The sequence below is a fragment of the Aquarana catesbeiana genome, linkage group LG05 (genome assembly GCF_042186555.1).
Source record: "Aquarana catesbeiana isolate 2022-GZ linkage group LG05, ASM4218655v1, whole genome shotgun sequence".
NCBI lineage: Eukaryota > Metazoa > Chordata > Amphibia > Anura > Ranidae > Aquarana > Aquarana catesbeiana.
The window spans coordinates 57,392,348-57,413,884 of NC_133328.1; the positions used below are offsets into that span (position 1 = coordinate 57,392,348).

The 21,537-nt window shown below is 44.3% G+C and overlaps 1 protein-coding gene across 2 annotated transcripts in view; it reads left to right on the top strand.

The window, feature by feature from the left end:
• The window catches only part of ARMC3 (armadillo repeat containing 3), a 127,964-nt gene that overhangs the window by 59,603 nt on the left and 46,824 nt on the right, over positions 1-21,537 (top strand). For both annotated transcript variants that reach the window (XM_073629765.1, XM_073629766.1), the window contains 2 exons: positions 910-1,062; positions 1,147-1,252. In XM_073629765.1, the coding sequence (XP_073485866.1) occupies positions 910-1,062; positions 1,147-1,252 (259 nt within the window). The remainder of the gene's footprint in view (positions 1-909; positions 1,063-1,146; positions 1,253-21,537) is intronic.

Below are 21,537 nucleotides of genomic sequence, written 5' to 3' on the forward strand. Positions count from 1 at the left end.
TCTTCCTCCTCGATGATCAGTGGGTGCGGGTGGTCATCCATTGGCCGGTACTAGCTGGTCAGCTTGTGCTGTGACTAACTATAACACAGCCGGTGTGCTGGAGGCGCAAGCCCCCTACCCAGAAGTGCTGGGTGACGTACTAGGTACGTGATCCGACACAGGAGAGCCACTCTGCTGCCGTACTCATACGTGAGACGGTCAGCAATAGAGTAGGTTGACATGTACTAAGAAAAACAGGCAGTCATCTTCCTGAGAAAGAAAAGAGGAGTGATACCTGTCTGTCCTCAAACAAGGCACTGCTTCCCCAGGACTTGCTGTAGTATGTAGCTGGTGACACAGGCTCACAAACTAGATTCCGATCCTATATAAATGTTTGTGGTAAACCCAGGGAAGAAGAGTTATGGGGCGTACACACGGTCGGACTTTTCAGCTACAAAAGTCCGACAGCCTGTCCGACAGACTTTCGACGGACTTTCGACGGACTTGCGGCGGACTTTCTAGCGAACAGACTTGCCTACACACGATCACACAAAAGTCCGTCGAATTCTTACGTGATGACGTACACCGGACTAAAATAAGGAAGTTGATAGCCAGTAGCCAATAGCTGCCCTAGCGTGGGTTTTTGTCCGTCGGACTAGCATACAGACGAGCGGATTTTTCGACCGGACTCGAGTCCGTCGGAAAGATTTGAAGCATGTTTCAAATCTAAAGTCTGTCGGATTTGAGGCTGAAAAAGTCTGTTGAAAGTCCGGAGAAGCCCACACACGATCGGATTACCAGCCAGCTTTAGTCCGTCAGCGTCCGTTGGACTTTTGTAGACGAAAAGTCCGACCGTGTGTACGCGGCATTACAGATTGATGCCTATGAATTAAAAAAATGTATTTATCCAATTGTTTTGATTGCTTACAGCCGAGAACAGAAAATTCTTCCATGAACAAGAAGCAGAGAAAACGCTGTTGTACCTGCTGACTACTGATAACGATGGGGTTAAGATTGCTTCATTGCAAGCTATCTCCATTATGTGTGCAAGTGCGGCTAGTAAGGATGTCTTCGGTACACATGGTATGTTATCAAGCTGAGTAATGTGCAATGAGTTGTATGCAGCTTCCCTACATGCTGAGCTAATAAGCTGTATTCTTCATTTAGGAATTCTTCAGATAATTAATTTATTGAACAAGGACAGTGCAGAGCTACGAGAAGCTGCAGCCTTCACCCTGGCCAATCTTACCACCGGTTCCCCGAGCAATGCCAGGTAATTATCTGTCCTTAGAGTTACCAGAATAATGATGCCTTGTATTCCCCTGAGCATCTGCCCACTGAGCAGCAATATATAGAATTCCCCGTGTTCTCCACTTGACACCTGTGACATTTGCCTGACCTTTATTCCATGTGATGGGAGAATTGGACAATATTTGACGTCTCTCCACTGGATCAATTTTAAAGCCGGTCCTCGTCAGCACATCACAGAGAAGTGTGCTGTTACATACAGAAAAGAAGCCGCTTATATGAAACGGGTTGGGAGGGTGGATGAGTTTTCATCAGCAGCGGTAAAATGCTTTGCCTTCAGGAGTTTTGGCAAAGGATCAGGTACTGCACAATAATAGTCTGAAATGCTGTCATGAAAGGTCAGAACGCCGTTCATTTCTAAGTGTGTTTAGGTGGTTACATTTAGAAAGATCTTGTTTAAGGTAAACTACAAATTACATTTTTGCTTTTGATCTGGTTTAGGTCGTGACACAGCTTACACCTGTTAAATAATTTAATTCCTAACTTTTATTCATACCATTGTGTGCCCTTATCTTCTGAATGATCCTGAAATACAGTCTGATGAAATGCAAACTAAGGTTTCTGTGGTTCAAGGGCTTAATAGATTCTTATCCACACTCAATTTCAGGGAGCATCAATGGATTGTCAAGGGATGTGTTCAAAGTACCAAACCTTTTACAGAGAAAAAACTGTAAAAATCAATGCTTTATGCGTCATTGCAACGCATTAGAAAACTTCCAGGACATGTCTGACCCTGTGGATAGAGAAACAGAAAAATACACAGACTTCCTTAAAGCAAAGTTCTGCGAGAAAAAAATACCGTGTTTATCGGCCTATAACACGCGTCGGCGTATAACAGGCACCCCAAGTTTAGGAGGGAATTTTAAGGAAAAAAATGTTTTAAGGAAAAAAACTTACATTTAAATGCCCATCAATGCAGCCTTATCAGTGTCCATCTGCAGCCTTGCACAGCGTCCATCTGCATGCTTGTCCAGTGTCATTTGCAGCCTTGTCAGTGTCATTTGCAGCCTTGGTGTCATTTGCAGCCTTGGTGTCATTTGCAGCCTTGCAGCCTTGGTGTCATTTTCAGCCTTGGTGTCATTTGCAGCCGTGGTGTCATTTGCAGCCATGCAGCCTTGGTGTCATTTGCAGCCTTGCAGTCATTTTCAGCCTTATCAGTGTCCATTTGCAGACTTGCAGCCTTGTCAGTGCCTATCTGCAGCTTTGTCAGTGTCCATTTGCAGCCTTGCCCAGGCTGCAGTTAAACTGCAGTGACTTGTCAGTGCCGCTGCAGTTTGAAAATGGCGCTGCCGAGTACACAGAGCCGGTCCTGTGTATCTCGGCGGCTCTCGGCCGCTTTCGGCTCCTCTCGTAGTCCCGCCCGGGATGGGCGTGACTGTGAGCGGAGCCGAGCGCCGCCCATATACATAGATAGCCTCGGCTAGGTTCGGCTAGCTCCGCTCACAGTCACGCCCAGTCCCTGTGTCCATCACAGGGCGGGACTGGGTGTGACTGTGAGCGGAGCTAGCCGAACCTAGCCGAGTACACTCGGCTATCTATGTATATCGGCGGCCAGCGCTCGCTCCGCTCAGCGGGGGATCGGCGGGATCACGTATAACCCGCACCCGCGATTTTCCCCGATTTTAAGTGTGTGTTATACGCCGATAAATACGGTAAATAAAAGTCAGCAGCTACAAATACTGCAGCTGCTGACTTTTAAAATAAGGACACTTACCTGTCCAGGGTGCCTGTGATGTCTTCACCCGAAACCGACCTGTCCCTTGGCTCCGGGTGCAGGTGTTCCACATATGCTGAAAGTATGGTTAATAATTCCAATGTACGAAGGGCATGGGCCGGGTGAAACCAGAAGTGTTTTTTATTGAAAAGTTTCTGCAATGACACAAACACATGACCACACAGCTTCCCACTAGGTCCAGAGCGCTCATGTACCTGGTTACCAATACAGTACAGCATAACCACCTAATACTCTCTACCTTTTTGCTGTCGGCCAACTTTACCTTAACTAGCTAGTCCCATCACTTGAAGCTATTTTTGCTTGACCTGGACTATCGGCAGTGAGAGTGCAAAACATTTCCTTTTGTTAACTACAGAAAGTAACACCTAACATTTTCGACAGAAGTAAACAACTCTAACATAGTAACCATTATTAAACCATAGCATAATAGACTTGACTACTTTTAGCCTCGGTTCACACCAGAGGCAGCACGACTTGCAGGTCGCCTCACTGAGGCGACCTGCACACGACTGCCGGAGCGACTTGCAAAACGACTTCTGTATAGAAGTCTATGCAAGTCGCCCCAAGTCGCCCCCAAAGTCGTACAGGAACCTTTTTCTAAGTCGGAGCGACTTGCGTCGCTCCGATTAGAACGGTTCCATTGTACTGAACGGGACGCTACTTGTCAGGCGACCTAGGTCGCCTGACAAGTCGTCCCTGTGTGAACCGAGGCTTACCAGAGTCCTCTGCAAAACATTGTGGGCTTAAATACCAGCTAAGGCAAACAGGTGGTGTATGAATTAAGTCTATTAACTGTACAGCTGCATTTCTGGCAACATTACTGGGTTGACCCAAAGTGTCATAAGTTAGAACCTTTGGTTGTTTTCTGTTCCTGATGGGCTGGATCCTGCATAGAAGAAGGGCATCTGAAGCGTCCTCGTGCTCACCTTCGTCACTGTCAACTGTCTCTGTTGGCTCTCCTGGTGAAGGATTTTCTTTATCCCCTGGTTAACATGAAGTTTGTTCAGGTTGACCCACAGGCTCGTCCTCTGTAGTTTCCACTGTATCTTCCTCTGTAGTTTCCTCTATAACTTCCTCTGTAGCTTCCACTGTAGCTTCTTTTGTACTTTCCTCTGTAACTCCCTCTGGAGTTCAACTCTGTGTCTTCCCTTATGTGGTCTTTCTGAGTTACAGGAATGAAAGATCTCCATTGCTCTTGTTCATTGTCAGATTCATCTTCTGATACACCCTCAGATATCTGTGTAGACGGTTGAGTAGTCTTTGGAACTTTGCCTTTTATTCTGGCACTGGGTCTGTCAGATTTCTTCTGACCGCGGTCGATGGGTAGGTAATTGCATGGCAATAACAAATTGCGGTGTAGAATCCTTGTTCGGCCTTTTCCAATTTCTGGCTTGACCTCGTACACTGGACTATCTCCTCACTTTTTTCCAAGGACAGCAGGTACGGCATCTTCCCAGAACGATCTCAGTTTTCCTGGTCCTCCTCTTTCAGTAAGATTTCTTACGAGAACTCTGCTGCCAGGTGAAAGTTCAACTCCATGAGTCTTCTTGTCATAGTGTTCTTTTCCTCATTGTGCTGCTTTAGTAGCTACCTTTGAAGCAACCTGATAGGCCTAAGTCATCCTCTCTGTCCATGTTTTCACATACTCAGAGTGAGTCTTGTATTTTTCCATTACTGGAGTGTCAAACATGCTATCTGTGGGTAATCTTGGAGACCTTCCGAACAGTAGAAAGAATGGAGAATATCCTGTAGCTTCACTTTTGGTGCAATTGTATGCATGTACTACCTGTGCAAGTGAACTTTTCCAGTCTTTCTTCGAATCTGGTGACAGGGTCCGAAGCACAGACAACAGGGTACGATTAAATCTTTCACATTGTCCATTGCCTTCTGGATGATATGGAGTTGTGTGAGAGTTCTGGATGTGGTAGTGTTTCCCTAATGCCAAGAACAATTGTTTTTCAAATTCTTTACCCATGTCATGGTGAATTCTGGTAGGAAATAGGAAATCCAAACTTCAAGACAAAGTCACTGAATATCTTGTCAGCAACAGTCTTTGCTGACTTGTTTTTAGTTGCGTAGGCCTGGGCAAACCTGTTGAAATGGTCGATTACCACTAATATGTTTTCATAACCTCCTTTACATGTCTCAGGTAAAGTCGAAGGAGACCAGCTCAAAAGGATAAGTGGGGTCAATATTGTTAAATGGAGCTCTAGTAGGCTTATGTGGGTGTTTGTCTTTTGGTGGTTGATGTACTGCTCAGCGTCCCTCTGCATATGTGACCAAAAGAACCTTTCTCTGATCAGGTTTACAGTCCTTTTGACTCCTAAGTGTCCAATTTCTTCGTGTAATTCTTTCAACACCAATTGATGATACAATTTGGGCAACACTAGTTGAGAACCTGATGATGTTTTCTGTCTCAAGATTCCATTTTCATCAAGGTATAGTTTGGTCCATTGTTTCATTGTTTCGTTCCTGTTTAGATGAAAACCTGTTTTGGCTCTTGTACTACCACACTGGGCCAATCACAGAGTCTTCTTTTTGGGCTGTCCTTATGGTCCCTTTGGGTATTCAAGTTACCTTCTTTTGGGTACCATCTATTGTTGACATTATATGAGCGATGGTTATTGGACACAGCCAGGGCATTTCTTCTTTCTGACGTACTTGAAGTGCTTGGTTTATGCACCCGATAATTTTGGGGTCCACTTCTTGCGAACACTGTTGCATGTATTGTTCAGGACTTAATGGCATACGCGAAAGCACATCTGAATTTCTCTTTCCTGGACGATACTTGATAGTGGAATAAAAGTAAAGTCAGCTAATTCTTCAACCCATCGATGGCCTGTTGCGTTTAGTTTAGCTGTAGTGAGGACATAAGTTATGGGGGTTATTCTCAGGATATACTACAAAGAATGGACTGTAGTATAGGTAGTCTCGGAACTTATCACATATGGCCCACTTCATCGCTAGGAACTCTAGTTTCCCTGAATGCATGTGATAGTTCTTCTCGGCAGGTGTGAGAGTTCTAGACCTGTAAGCAATTACCTTTAACTTTTCCTCCTGCTCTTGGTACAACACAGCTCCTAGTCTTTTTTGCAAGGCATCAACGTGTAGAACAAAGGATTTGCTGTAGTCAGGGTAACCCATCTCTAAATAAGCTGATTCAGCACTACCTGGTGGTGGTCAGTCCAGACTATAGACTGATGGGATGGTAGTTGACCTCTTAGCTTTGGTGATGGATTCTTCTTCTTCCTGGCCTGGCTAGTCGGTGCTGATGTTGTGGCAGATGTTGTATCCACTGACAGCAATTCATAGAGGGGTTTTGCAATTCTGGAAAAGTTTTGGACATAAGGGCTATAGTAGGAAATGAATCCTAGTAGTTCCCTGAGTTCTTCAACAATCTTTGGCTGGTTGTTCTTCAAGGCCAGCACAGGCGCAGTGTCTGCTGGATCCATGGAATGGCCATCTTTGGACAAGATCTTGCCTAAGAATCTGACTTTGGTTCACACTCCCTAGCTGTTAACTTGACTCCATGTTGCTGATACTGTTGCAGTACCAACCAGACATGCTCCACATGTTCTTGGAATGATCTGCTGTAAACCAGGTTGTCATCTAGGTACGGCAGACAGATCCCATCCTTCAGTCCCATTAAACAGGATTCCATGCTGTGTTGAAATTCAGCTGGTGCAGAGCTAAGGCCAAAGGGTATTCGGAGCCACTCGTACAGACCCCAGGGTATAATGAAGACAGTCAATGGTCAACTGGACACTTCCAAAAATCCTTGATGGTAGGCTTTCCGCACTGAAAACCATAAACTTCCTCCTAAGCTGTCAAGCATGTCTTGGATCCTAGGAATTGGATGGCGGTCAGGGATGGACTTCTGGTTCAATTCTCTGTAGTCGCAACAGTCTTAAACTATCGCCCTTCTTTCTTACACACACAATGGTGATGAGTATGAAGATTTTGACTCTGCAATCCATCCGCGGTTCAGCAGGTCCTGCAGGTACTCTTTCACTTCTTGGTGCAGTGGTTTAGTTAAAGACATGTAAGTTCTCCTAACAGGTGTGTTGTCTATGAGGCGAAGTTGCAATTGTAATGAAGGAATACATCCTACATCAGAGTCATCTTTGTGGAAAGCATTGCATTCCTTCCTTAACATCGTCTTGACTACCTGTTGATTCTCCTCCGATAGGTGTTCAATAGGCACTTGTGGATCCCAGTGTTCCCAATTTGCATCGCTTACCAGTGACTGACTCGTCTCCTTGAAGAGTTCTTCAATTACATTATAACCGATGATGGGCTTTCAGCTACTTTCTCATCCTCCGATACCACTATTAACTGTCAGGTGGTGTTACTTCCTGCTGTTAGCTGGAAAACTATCATAATCGACCTGGAGAAGGGAATCTCAGTCTCATTAGCTGCTTTACCTAGGAGGACCCCTGGCCCAACCAATTCTTCAAAAGATCCTAGTACTCTATGTGGCAGAGCCCGCTGTCTCCAGCTCTCATTGATGATGCTAACCTGAGCGCCAGTATGCCATAGAACCTGGACAGGAGTATCTCTATTTCACAGTTTACAAGGCACCTTTTTCCAATGAGACTCAGTAACTTGCTCTTTTGTCTCATGGTAACCCCGTCCACGTGAGTTGGCACTTCCTCAGCCACCTGGTAGAATCTTTGGTTATGGCAGTTGGGAATGCTTCGAAAAGGATCTGGGTTCACCCTTCCAGCCGTGGCACTGATGGTGGTTTAAGAGCTTGTTGATTTGCTACCGACCAGAGTTGCACTTTGGGACACAGGATTGGTTCTAGCACAGGTTACTGTTGGTCCCTTGACAGCAACGCTCTCCTGTTTAAATGTCCAGTTTGACCACAGTTGAAACAATGGTCACAGGCAGTTCTCTGACCAGTTCTTTTACAAGATTGACAACATCCATTGCTCATGCCTACTGTTACCTGAGGCCCTCTGAATTCACAGTCTCGTCACGTTCTCGAACCTTGGAGGAGTGATTTCATCTCTTTTTGTATCTGACGCATAAGCTTTTCCAGTTCAGAGTGGCTCTTTGACAACTGTTGGATGGTTGGGCTACTTGCTTGTGGTGGGGACTAAGATATAGTGTCGGAGGAATTTCTTTTGTATCAGCTCAGTCCCGAAGTGTTCATCTGAGCTTTCTCCTTGTGATACAAACAACAGGCGATCCTTCAACTCAATAGCTCTGAACAGGAAATTCTGAGGAGTTTCCTTGCTATTCTGTGAGATGTTTATCAGTTGTTGGTACAGTTCGGAAGCATTTTCCTCCTTGTAATGGCTTTTTAGGATTCTCCTAAGTTGCACTAGGGTCAGTCCATTCTTCATTTCCAGCATACCTCTGAGACTTAGGCCAGGACTAATGGCTTTTACCACAGCTTCCACAATCTAGGACTCGGAATACCCTTTTTGTAGTCCCATGTCAATCTGGTGCATTAGGTTTGTATAGGACAGCTTGTCTTTCTGTTCCTTTTCACCTATCTCACCAGCAATCTTAAAGTCCTTCCTGATTGTCACCTCTGGCAAGTTATCATGGTGAAGTCTCTGAGTAACTGGAATAGGTTCTTGTTTTGGGTGACTGTCACTCAAGTCCCTGCTTTTAGTACTTAGCTCTTTTATCTGTTCCTCGATCATTCTGGAGGTTTCCTGGAACTTCTCCTGCATAGTGTGGTAGTGTTGTTTCAAATCGGCTAATTGGTGTTCCGGTTGGGGGTCTTTCTCACTGATGTTTGGTGCTTCAGCATTGTCCCTCTTCTTCTCTAGCTCACCAATGAATCTCTTAGTTGCTTGGAGAAATTGTGTCACCGCCTCTTCGCTTTCAGTCTCGACCAGTTCATCTATCACCTCATTGACTATCCGCATGTAAAGGCACCGGGTTTTTCCTTTGACTATACTTGCTTCGGAGGTCTTGATAAACTGGCAAGTCTCAATGAGATCACCGACTGTCAGGTGAATCAGGTGCTCACTGATTTCGTCTTGCAACTTTTCTATATCCATCTGTGTATGATTCATGTGCAGCAACGGTTAATACCTTAATCTTTTCTCAGCTTTGCCACAGATACCGTAACCGCTGATTTCCACTTTCGTGACCTTTTTGCGTTTTCTTCACCCAGCCCCACGTTGGGTGCCAATTTTGTTGCACATATGCTGAAAGTATGGTCAGTAATTTCAATGTGCAAAGGGAGTGGGCCGGGTGAAACCAGGAGTGTGTTTATTGAAAAGTTTCTGCAATGACACAAACGCATGACCTTCAGACTGATAGACCGGGTAGCAACTGCTGTTCCGTTCAGACATCATAATACACATCTATAGCTATAATAATAATATTCTCATATACAGAAATAACATCCTCATGGAAAATAATAAACAATTGCGCATGTGTTGATATGTTGATTAATCACACACACAGCGACAGCAGCCTTTACTGATCACAGGGATGTAAATTAAATCAATTTCGCCCTGTTTATAGCCTTAAATATGCTCCCTCTTACCTGCAATGACACAAACACATGACCTTCAGACTGATAGACCGGGTAGCAATTGCTATTCAGTTCCCACCAGAAACAAAGGTCAGTTTTTTTTGTTTCCCCCTTTTATTAGCAGTATTCATTAAAATGTGTTCTCTGTCATTCAGACTTTTCACTCTATGCTGCCATCTACTGGTGATTTAATAGAAATGCCATGAGTTTTACTTTCTCCATTAGAAGAACTATAATCAGACCAGATTTTGACATCCCTTACACTGGCGCCGGCATCTTCAGTAAGGGAATCAGGAAGTGAAGCCTTGTGGCTTCACAGCCTGGTTCCCTACTGCTCATTGGCGAGTCACACTGCGCATTCTGAATGGTCCCTGCTGTCTACTGGGTAGCTCTACTACCGCTACTGCGTAGCTCGCTGCGGATTCTGTGGTGCTCTTTCGCCAGAAGTGGGAGCAAATACCCGTATTAGACAGGTATCTGCTCCCCCCTGAAAGGTACCAAATGTGACACCAGAGCGGGGAGGAACCAGATCAGCAGAAGTTCCATTTCTGGGTGAAACTCCGCTTTAAGGCTGGGTTTATTCATACTGGAGAATGCAGCGGCTCACAGCAGGTGTCCGGTGCGTCTCCATTCACCATTTCAGGTCCGATTTTAGACCAAATTTTGGGCTGAATTTGGACCAGAAACGGACCAAAAGACGCACAGGATTCGTGAGCAATTTGCACCGAAGCCGCTGCAGACATGTGTGAACCGGCTCCTTAGAGAGCCAGTCACAATCTTCTGCTCTGCGAATTGGATGCGGGGAAATCCGCGTCCAATTCGCAATAGTGTAAACCCAGCCTAAAGGAGAAGTGTAGCCAAAGTTATTTTGGCTAAACTTCTCCTATAAGCAGTGCCGGGACAAGGTAATTCAGTGCCCAGGGCGAAGATTGCTGCACCCCCCCCCCCCCCCCACAGGATAAAAAGAAAGAATCAGTGTCATTTCAAATCAAGAAAATACCAGTCCCTCCTTCAATAGAGAAATCAGTCCGCACGCAGCAGGACTAGTGGGCGGTGCTGGCGCCGCACCCCGACCGGATCTACAAGACAGACAGTACACACGTACAGGAGGAGAGAGCAGTGAGTCATCAAGAATCAAGTTATTATTTAAAAAAAGCACACTGACCAGAGGCATATCCTAAAATGAGTGGGTCTGGGTGTCCAGGCATTAATAAAAAAATGCAGGCGTGGCTTAAATTGCGTGAAATATTGGGTGTGGCTTATAGAGTCTGAGATGACTTACATAGTACAGAATGTAGTAATGTTAAATAGGGAATGTAAACTGCAGAATGTACAGCGGTGGGTAGTATGTGCAGGAGAGGGGTGTGGAGTGTATGGTGGTGTATAGTATATGTAGGAGAGGAGTGCGTAGTGTATGGGTAGTATGTGCAGAAGAGCAGTATGGAGTGTATGGTGGTGGGTAGTATGTACAGGAGAGGAGTATGGAGTGTATGCTGGTGGGCAGTATGTGCAGGAGAGGAGTGCTGAGTGTATGGAGGTGGGTAATATGTGCAGGAGAGGAGTATGGAGTGTATGGAGGTGGGTATTATGTGCAGGAGAGGAGTATGGAGTGTATTGAAGTGGGTAGTATGTGCAGGAGAAGAGTGCAGAGTGTATGAAGGTGGGTAAAATGTGCAGGCGAGGAGTGCGGAGTGTACTGGTAGTATGTGCAGGATGTTGTCAGTAGGACAGTGGACAGTGTCAGTATTTACAATTACATTTTTTAGGTTTTCTTTTTTGTTCAAAATACTTTTTGGGGGCCACTGAATGGTGTCAGTAGGGCAATGGATTGTGTCAGTAGAACAATGGACAGTGTCAGAATTTTTTTTTTTTATTATTTTTTACATTTTTATTTTTTAATTATTTTTTACAATTTATTTTTGTATTCTTTTTTTCACAATGATTGGGGGGGGGGGGGGGGGGTAGTGGACAGTGACAGTAGGACAGTGTCAGCAGTTTTTTGTTTTCACTATCTATTATTTTTTACAATTTTGTTTTTTTATTTTTTTAAGTATTTTTTTTTTTTAATTCACAGTGCTTCTGGGGAAGAAGGGGTGGCGGTGGGGGGGTATGGGGTAGTGGACAGTGTCAGTAGAGCAGTGAATGGTGTCATTTTTATGTTTTGTTTTTTTTACAATTTAATTTGTTTTTCATTTTTTCTTCACAATGCTTTTTTTTTTGGGGGGGTTGGGACAGTGTCGGTAGGACAGGGGGTGGTGCCAGTAGTTTTTCATTTTAGATTATTTTCTTACCCAATTTTATTTTTTATCACTTTTTTACAATTTAATTTTGTAATATTTATTGCAATTTTTTTTCCAGCCCTGTTGGTGGGCTTTGGTGAGATATCTTGGGTCTAAACAGACCTCTGACATTCCCCAGTCTCTTTCTCCGCAGCTTCAGCATTGAAAATTAATGAACAGGAGACAGAGGCTCCTGTTCATTCATAAACTGAAGCAGAGTAAACACACAGTTTACTCTGCTCAGTTATCACAGGACACAGGAGTGATCGCTCACCGTGTCCAATTCAGAAAAGGAAGGAGCCGGTAAATGACATATTTACCGGCCCCTTCCTCCGCTCTCCATCCTGACACATACCCCACAGCACCCGAAGGGAAGGGAGAGGTGGGAAGCCGTCTGCAGGGGACAAGGGGGGGGCGGAGGAGGAGCACACAGCGAGGTGGAGAAGGAAGACAGGGGGCCGGAGAACACGGGGGCTGGAGGAGGAGGACACGGCGGACATTGGGAGGATGATCAGTGCGAAAGGGGAAAGTTGCAAGTTGCAAGCACCGATTTTCCGGTATGGCATTTTAGCTGACAGCCATGGGAGGGAGAGGAGGTAAAGTGGCTGTCTGAAAAGCCATACAGGGAGATTGGTGCTTGCAACTTTCCCCCGCCGCACCGATCATCCCTGGCTGTCAAGGGACAATCTTCCATGTATGCAGGGTGGGTCACAGTGGGCCCCTCCCCCCTCGGGCCCATGTGCAGTGAACACCCTGCACACATGGATGATACTCCACTGGCGCTGACAGAGAAGGGAGGTGAAGGGCTTGTGCCGGGTGCAGGAGCGCACTCATTAGGCATTAGGCTAAAGTCCACGGTCAGGCTAACGTCTCTCAGCCGGTCCTGGACCAGAACCTGGCTTGGCCTCTCAGCGATCTGCTGAGAGCCTGAGCTAGCCCCTTCTGCCCTCTCCACAGCCAAGCACTCCAGTGAGTGCTGGAGGGGCAGAGCAGAGAGCTGGAGACTGACAGTCACGGCTCTCTGCTTAGAGCAGAGGGTAGAACTGAGCGATCAGTGGTGTTTGATCGCTCAGTTCTCACTGCACAGCCAGCAGTTCCAAAAGTGCAACTTCCGCTTTAAGCACTCCTCACCCCCTTACATGCCACATTTGGCATGTCATTTTTATGGGGGGGAGTGGGTACCTTCTTTTTAGTGAGACTTCCTGTCCCACTTCCTCCTTCCTCTTCTCAGCCGCCTAGTCGCCCTAAGTGGCCCCTCCCTGCCAGCAATCTTCTGGGACAAGTCACAGGTCCCAGAAGATTGCTTGGCCAATAGCAGAGTGCAGCGTGACTCAAGCATGCGCAGTGCGCGCCCGGCCGTGAAGCCGTAAGCTGTCAGCTGTCACAGCCAGGTGCCCACAGTTGCTATGATGGCGCCATGGAGAGGAGGGGGAGAGGAGCAAGGCTCCAGCGGGCTCCCGCATCGTTGGACCGTGGGACAGGTGTCTGTTTATTAACTTTTTGTAGCTGCTGACTTTTGATAAAATAAAAAACTAATGGAACTCTGCTTTAACCTGACCATACACAGAGTGAATTTCAGCGGGTTCCTACTGAAACAGCTCAAATTGCCATGGGTGGTCCTCACGCTTTTGCCCGCCATGCTTTGATCTGTGAATTGAAGGAGCCGGGTAGAAGATTCTCAGTTAATCAGCGCCTGCATCCATTTAGATACAGGCATTGTTTGGGTATTCTGCCCTGTTTAGGTACTATCCAATCAGATGCTGGCATCGTTTGGGCAATCAGCCACGGGTGTCGGCTGTCAGATTAGAATAGCCGGTAGGGGAGATTCCTCCATTGACACAATTTAATGTACCGGTAAATGAGGGAATCTTTAGATTTCTTTACTTCACTTCTTGGGTATAAATAAGAAAAATCTCATAGCATATGGCCAGCCTTATGCTGGATACACACATATCACATCTGGCTGGTTCAGCAGAAATTTCAGTCTGGGTGTAGCCCTTTCTGTTCAACAGAAGCTGATCACTTCCGTCAAACAGTCCTTCTGGAAAACCAGTATTCAATCAGTCGGCTACAGGGCTGATATTGAAAATGATACCCAAAAAACTTCAGTGCAATCACTCAAGGAGAGAGTAAAGTACTATCACTATATATTAAATTGTAACTCGTGATAAAACACTCAAAAATTAAACTGATAATAAATCAACTCAACCTCGAGTGTCTACCTTATAAATATCAAAAAATATATAAAAAAAAATAGACTTGTGTCACTACTGCTGCTCACACCTCTTGCATGCCCACAAGGGTACTAAGTAACTATCCAAAAGTGGCGCTCCGTGCAGAAATCGTATACAGATTAATAATATCATATATACAAACTAATATTCCAAAAGCAAAATCATAGTGCAAAATGTGAATATATGAATAATACGGCAAAAAATAAAATAAAAAACTATAAGAAAAAAAAGTCCCAAGAGTCCATGTGATTTTTCAGTCATTTACATTCGTGATATTGTGTTCATGCAATGACAATCATGTCAAATATTCCCAACTTCTTGCTGCGTTTATGTTCCTTCAGTTTTGTTCTTTCACCATGAGCCTACATCCCTTCACCATACCAGGCCTCATGCGCTTGCCCCTTAAAGTGGGGTCTCCTGTGCCACAGTTGTTCTGCCTTTCTCCACTTTGCTGGTATTCTCAATCCACCTCCATCCTCAATAATCGTGTGATTAAGAAAACTATATTTTTTATTAAAACAAATGCATTCTCAACCTTTATTGCGTACTGACACTGTTGCACATCAGTATCCAGGCAAACAATGTTGAAAACCTCCAACAAAATTGAGGACCACACACTTCCAGGTTTGCAGCCTGACGTCACCGACTCCTCCCAACGTGTTGCTTCATAAAATGACGTAACTTCATCAAAATAGACAGCAGTGGAATAGAGCTGGTCAAGTCTTGGCAGGCAGCAACTATGGGGATGATTTACTAAAACTGGAGTATGCGAAATATGGTGCAGCTCTGCATAGAAACCAATTAGCTTCCAGGTTTTATTTTCAAAGCTTAATTGAACAAGCTGAAGTTAGAAGCTGATTGGCTACCATGCACTGCTGTACCTGATTCTGAGTGCTCCAGTTTTAGTAAATCTCGCCCGATGTGTCTTGGGGTCTCCCTAGGAAAACCATCTCAAAGGCCATTGCTCTAGTGATACAAAATGCTAATCACTGTAATTGAAATCATATACAGGTTGCCAAAGCAAACTTCATGGCTGAAACTATCTGGCTTCCCCTCCATATTGTTGCGCTCAAGTGTTTCCAGTACTAATAATTCTACAGCATACAAAGACGTTTTGGACTATTGTACACTACCAACCTTGTAGTGTTACGTTTCTGTTCCAGCATGATTGTGCCCCTTTGCACAAAGGCAGGTCCACATAGACATGGCTTTGTGAGTTTAGTGTGGAGGAACTCAAGTGTACAAAGCCCTGACCTCAATGCTATTGCACACCTTTGGAATGAATAGGAATCCCTAATTCAAGTAAATGTGTACAAATTATAATGCCGCGTACACACGAGCGGACTTCTCGTCGGACTGAACTTCGAAGGACTTTTCGACGGAGTTCCGACGAAACGGACTTGCCTACACACGATCCCACCAAAGTCCGATCGTTTTGAACGTGATGACGTACGACCGGACTAGAAAAGGAAGTTCAACAGCCAGTAGCCAATAGCTGCCCTTGCGTCGTTTTCGGTCCGTCGGACTAGAATACAGATGAACGTTTTTTTCGATAGGTATCGACTCCATCGGAAAGATTTGAAACATGTTCTATTTCTAAGGTCCGTCAGATTTTTCGACAGAAAAGGTCCGATGAAGCCCACACACGATCGGAATGTCTGACGGATTCGTTCCATCGGACCTTTTCTGCCGGAAAGTCTGGTCGTGTGTACGCGGCATAACAGACACAGACCAAAGTTTTGTAGAAAGGCTACCCAGAAAACTGGGCCAGGAAAAGGCTTTTTATATCTGCAAAGCATCCAGTTCCATACTAAAAGATAATTTCACCTAGGTTAAAAATAAAATAATACACGCACATTATTTTGGAGGTAATTTTTTTTTTTTTTTAAATACAGGCGGATGCAAAGCATTGCATCTGCAATCAGTGGATCAGAGGTGCAATGTCAGGTTCCTGCAGACACTACAGCTTTCTGCCCATACCTCTGTATGGGCTTTCAATTTGAAAGCTGGAGGAAGTGTGATGGACTATGAGCGCCGCAAGCAGTGCACTTATAGTCCATAGGGAACTACAAGCCACCTGCCATGGTGAAACTTGGGACTTGTAGTTTTTTTACAGATCACTGTAAATTAATGAGGCCGCTTTGTGGGCAGAGCCCTACACAGCTGCGCAAGTTTTAAACGTGACAGCGGCTGCAGGGGAGAGGAACTCCTGCTTGCTGTCATAGGGGGGAATTTGGGGGGTGAGGGGGGCTGCTACATAGCAACATGTTACATACTGCACCCAAAATACGAGTGTAATATGTTGCTAACAGGGATGCACCAATACCCCTTTTTTTTTTATCGATGAGTACGAGTACCAATACTTTTGGTCAAGTACTTGCCAATACTGAGGACTAATAACTTGTGTGTGATTTGCGTAAACTCAAAATGAATGGGAGCAAATCGCACAGCAAAAAATTGCATGTGATTTGAACAGGAAAGCTGCACACAGAAGCAGTGTGGGAAACTGCATGCGATTCAGACAACAATCATACCGCATTCGTGTTCAAATTGCATGCAATTCTTTGCAGTGCAATTTGCCCCAATTCATTTTTTATGGACGCAAATTTCACCGCAAAGTATCGGTATTGGGAACATTTTCAGTACAACTCGTATAAGTACTCTCTATCTGCACTGATACCAACATCAGCATCAGTGCATCATTAGTTGCTAAACCTGAACCTATTCTTTTATAATCATGGTTTTGGAATAGGGTTTCCAAAAAACTAGGTGAGATATCAAAGTTCTTCAAAATGTTGTGTTTATATACATACAACGAATTAGCCAAGTACTATTGTTACATGCATAAATCCCAGTGTAACTAGTCAGATTTGGCCCCCCCGTGCTTCTGGGTCCCATTAGCAGTTGTGTGGTCTTCTATGGCCAAAGTCTTCTTGATGAAAGTAATGAAAACAGAAAGTTTCATACAGATGCAATTCGATATGACATGCACCGCAACCCAAATATGAATATCAATGCAACAGATAAAAGAAAAAAGGTGGTATTTTTACAGGATTTTTTAAACTATCACTGGTAAAGTCACATTTTACTGGATGCAAAACAATAACATTAAATAAAACTATATTGTGAAATATCAATTTGCCATTCCCCTACAGTATATAGAGTCTGAAATATCATATTTTTAAATCCTAACAGACAAGCCCCCATACATCATATTTTATCCTCACATACAATACATATACAGTAGATACAATACAGTAGATTCAATCATCCTCAATGATGCAAAGTTATATGTCTGCAGGAGGTAGTAAAAGAAATCCCACTGGATCCAACGCGTTTTGCTCGCAATATATCACTTCTTCAGGAGACCTTCAAAAATATTAGGAACATATTAAAAAAATACTAAGAACATTGTATTATAAATGGTGCGGCATCTTAACTCAGACCATGGATAGACACCCTAGATCACAGACCAAAAGTCAAAAAGGATAGTGTGGGTGACAAGAAGCCCAAAGCATGGGGCCAGCCAACTTTATAAGAGGAAAATGTTCTCCCCCAAAGCACACTCAATAATATAACTCAAAGATCTTATTCCTCCAAACCCAAAAGGCCTATGGATGGCACATAAGATTAATACAGAAAGGTTTAAAAAAAATGTATTAGCATGTTAATTAGGGGGGTAGAGAAGAAACAGAGAGTGCAAAAAAAAGGTTAACCTTCAGCTTTCAGCCATTAGAAATTTTCAGTGAAAAAAACAGCAGAAAACCAACATAAACTGATCTATACAACTATATAACCAATCTATACATTTTCAATTCTCTCTTTGTTGATATGGGGAAATTGGGCAGCTTTAGAAATGGATGAAACTGCTGAAGCTGATATTTCTCAAGAAAAAAGAGAAATAGCACCGTTGGCCTGTTATAAAGTGCCCCCTTAGATGTGTAACAATATGCAGTGTATGTGTTGTGAGAATACTTCTATAATATGTAATTTACATTGGATTGAGGTACATGTATATTAAGCACCGGGATAGTGGCTTGAAAGTAATCATTTTAATTTTCCACTAAAAATGAATGAAAGAAGTAACAATAGGTAATCCTCATCAAAGGCATCAAATGTCTTGTAAGTTCATAGCTAAAAGGAAAATACCCTAGATTCATCTTTTATATTTTGGTAATTATAATTTGTAATTACCTTTAACATGAATAATACAGTGAGATCTCATCTAGCAGTCAGTTATGCTGCAGTCAGCTGAGAGTTACAAATTTGAAATTGAATATATATTTTTTTATTAGAACGTTACTGCCATCTGTTGGTAGATAGGCAGAATAACACTTCACAAACCTAAAAAAAATACACGGCCTGCTACTACTGATCTCCTTCTGACTGTCAATCTGATCCCCTGGCTTCAGTGCTTCGGAGTCACTGATCTGAGACAAATATACATACATACATAAATACATGTTTTGAATTAGTAAGGCCATAATTAAATAAGAAAGGATAAGGATGAAGATTGTGCCTTTAAAAACGAGACAGCAGTGGAAAATCCATTTTTTTTCTACACAGACTTTCTTAAAGGGGGGAGTCAATCACAGTAATAATCACCAGCAAAGTTATACAACGTCAAGTTATGTACAACGGATGTTTGATTGCAAGTTGCAACATCACCTACATTAAAATGGAGGGCCACCCTGAAAAAAAAAATTGCACCAAAAATCCTAAAAAAATTAAAAAAAAAACATTTGAAAAAAATGTTTTTTTAAACTTACCTGAACCCTTGTTGCTAGGCAGTCTTCCTAATCTGCCTCTTCCTATTCCGCGGCGTGTTCTGCTCCTAGCTGAGCGGCCCCGTTACCTTCTGGGAACTGTGTGTGTTCCCAGAAAACCACGGGGCTATTCACAGATCGCCGCGCCGCTCGCACGTGCACAGTAGGAAACTGGCAGTGAAGCCGCAAGGCTCCACTGCCTGTTTCCCTTACTTAGGATAGCGGTGCCGGGACCCGAGAGCCGAGGGACGGGTCAGCCTCGGGCAGCCGACATCGCGGGCACCCAGGACAGGTAAGTTTACTTATTTAAAGTCAGCAGCTACAGTGTTTGTAGCTGCTGACTTTTAAAATAAAATTATAGTGGCTGGAATACCGCTTTAAAGAGGAACTGCAGTCTGCTCACATAATTTGTAATAAAAACATCTTTGCCGTTCTGAAGCTTCCCTCCAACCACTTTGCATATTATTTCATATATACTGTGACTCTGTACTTGCCAAATATGCTGCAGAAATCTCCCTTCACTAAGTCTGGCTGCAGCCATTTTAACTGTGGGCATCTGAAGCTGGATTTACACAGACACACAGAGGCACACCTCCAACTCTGCAGCCCTGCAGCTCTCATTGGCCCTCTTATGACTCATCCCCCCTGCCTTCCTGGCAAACTCTCATGAGAGAGAGAGTGAGCTGTGCATGTTGTCATAAGCCTAGGCTTTTTACAAGACAAGATGACAACAGGAAGTATTTACTGGCAGAAAAAAAAATGTTTTACTATCCAAAGTCAAAACAACAAGGGCAGAAGATTTAATAGATGAATAGATGGAAAGATGAAAAAATTACTGAAGGCCCGCTTTAAATTGGTTGTAAACCCTTACATGTACCCAGTGATGTGACTGGCCTCTAGTAATACACAGAGACAAATAAATCTTCCTGCATACATTGTTTGTTTGCAGCCCTCTGCTTTCCAGAGCTGCTCAAAGTGTCCAGGTTACACAGCATTTCTGAGGTTCCAGAGGCAGGAAGTGTGGGTTCTGAGGGTCACACAATGCACAGCATAGAGCAGGGAGCTGAGTGTAATCTGAGATCTGAATAGAGGGAATGGGCACACTCCCCTCTATGTACTCTCATAGGGAAACATGCACAGTTGATGCTGTTAACCACAGGCTGCGTGCTAGAGCCCCTGTCCCCTGTCAACTGTGATTGCTTGGAGTCGCCATAACCTGTCAGAAGTGACTGATGCAGATAGCAGAGGAAGGAGACAGCAGACAGAAATCACACTAGGAGTTTGGATTGAGGCATATATATAAGGATATGCTTTTTTTTTTTTTTATTTCAGAGGTTTACAATTACAAAAAACTTACAATTCAGTTCTTAGCAGAAGTATGGTTTCAGATCAAGCCCTGTTTGGTAAGGGCTACTGTTGGATGGAATTGCATTGTGTGTCCCACAAAAGCCCAATTTGATGGTAAGAAATATTGCTCCCCAAGCAGATCTAGAATTACAGAACATTAAAGCGGATCTGCGGGATAAACACATACCCTGGGATTCATAGCAAATTAATTCTGTTGCTCCTCCACATAACAATCATCAGTGTGGGAGATAGATTCATGTGCCTTTTAGGAACAGGAGGGGGCGGTACTGAGGCTGGGGTGTTCATACCGCAGTCACTCCATCCGCAAAGCACAGTTGTGGATGGGGCCACTCACCCTGGACTTGAGGATACCTTTCTCACGGAGCGCGCTCATTAATGACCGAGACCAGGCAGGGCTGGGTTTGAGTGAAAGTCAACATTATGGCAGAACCCAGGCTTAGAATGAGCCGTACACTGTGTGCAGTAACATACTTTGTCAAAGGTTGACAAAGGAGTGCGCATTACTTTTTTGGTCACCATGCATGTTCAGAAACAGGTTGCTTCCTCCTCTGGTGATGGCATCACGACAGCGCTGCGGTCCACCATGCGCTCCAGTTCTTAGTTCTGGACAGTGGATGTCTGTCGGACGGATTTCCTGTCCTGTGACAGTGGCATACACCGAGACTTGGGGTTCTGTCCCTAAGGACTTGGCGTTCTTCTCCGGTGGTTTTAACTGATGAGCCTGCATTATGCCTTTCAAATGTGAGTTGCCCAAAATAGTTTTTGAGTCTACACTTAGAGGCACTTTTCCCTTTTGTCTGACATCCGGAGAATCTCCCGGCTGACAGCTGAATGTGGCTGGAAATGAGTCGTCAGTTGCAGCGGCTGTCGGCTTCATAGCAACCAGGGACCCCAGTGTGGGAAACTATCATCTTCATATTCATGACAGCTACCCAGCACAAAATCTCTCACTCTGAGCACTGGTATCTCTCTATACACCATCAAGATGCTAATGACATTTAAAAACAAAGTTTCAGTTTTTTTAATTACATACCGTATATACTCACGTATAAGCCGACCCAAATATAAGCCGAGGCACCTAATTCTACCACAAAAAACTGGGAAAACATATTGACTCGAGTATAAGCCACGGGTGGGAAATGCAGCAGCTACTGGTAAACAATGCCCATCTGCAGCCTCACTGTGCCCATTTGCAGCCTCTCTGTGCCCATTTGCAGCCTCACTGTGCTCATCTGCAGCCTCACTGTGCCCATTTGCAGCCTCACTGTGCCCATCTGCAGCCTCACTGTGCTCATCTGCAGCCTCACTATGCCCATTTGCACCCTCACTGTGCCCATCTGCAGCCTCACTGTGCCCATTTGCAACC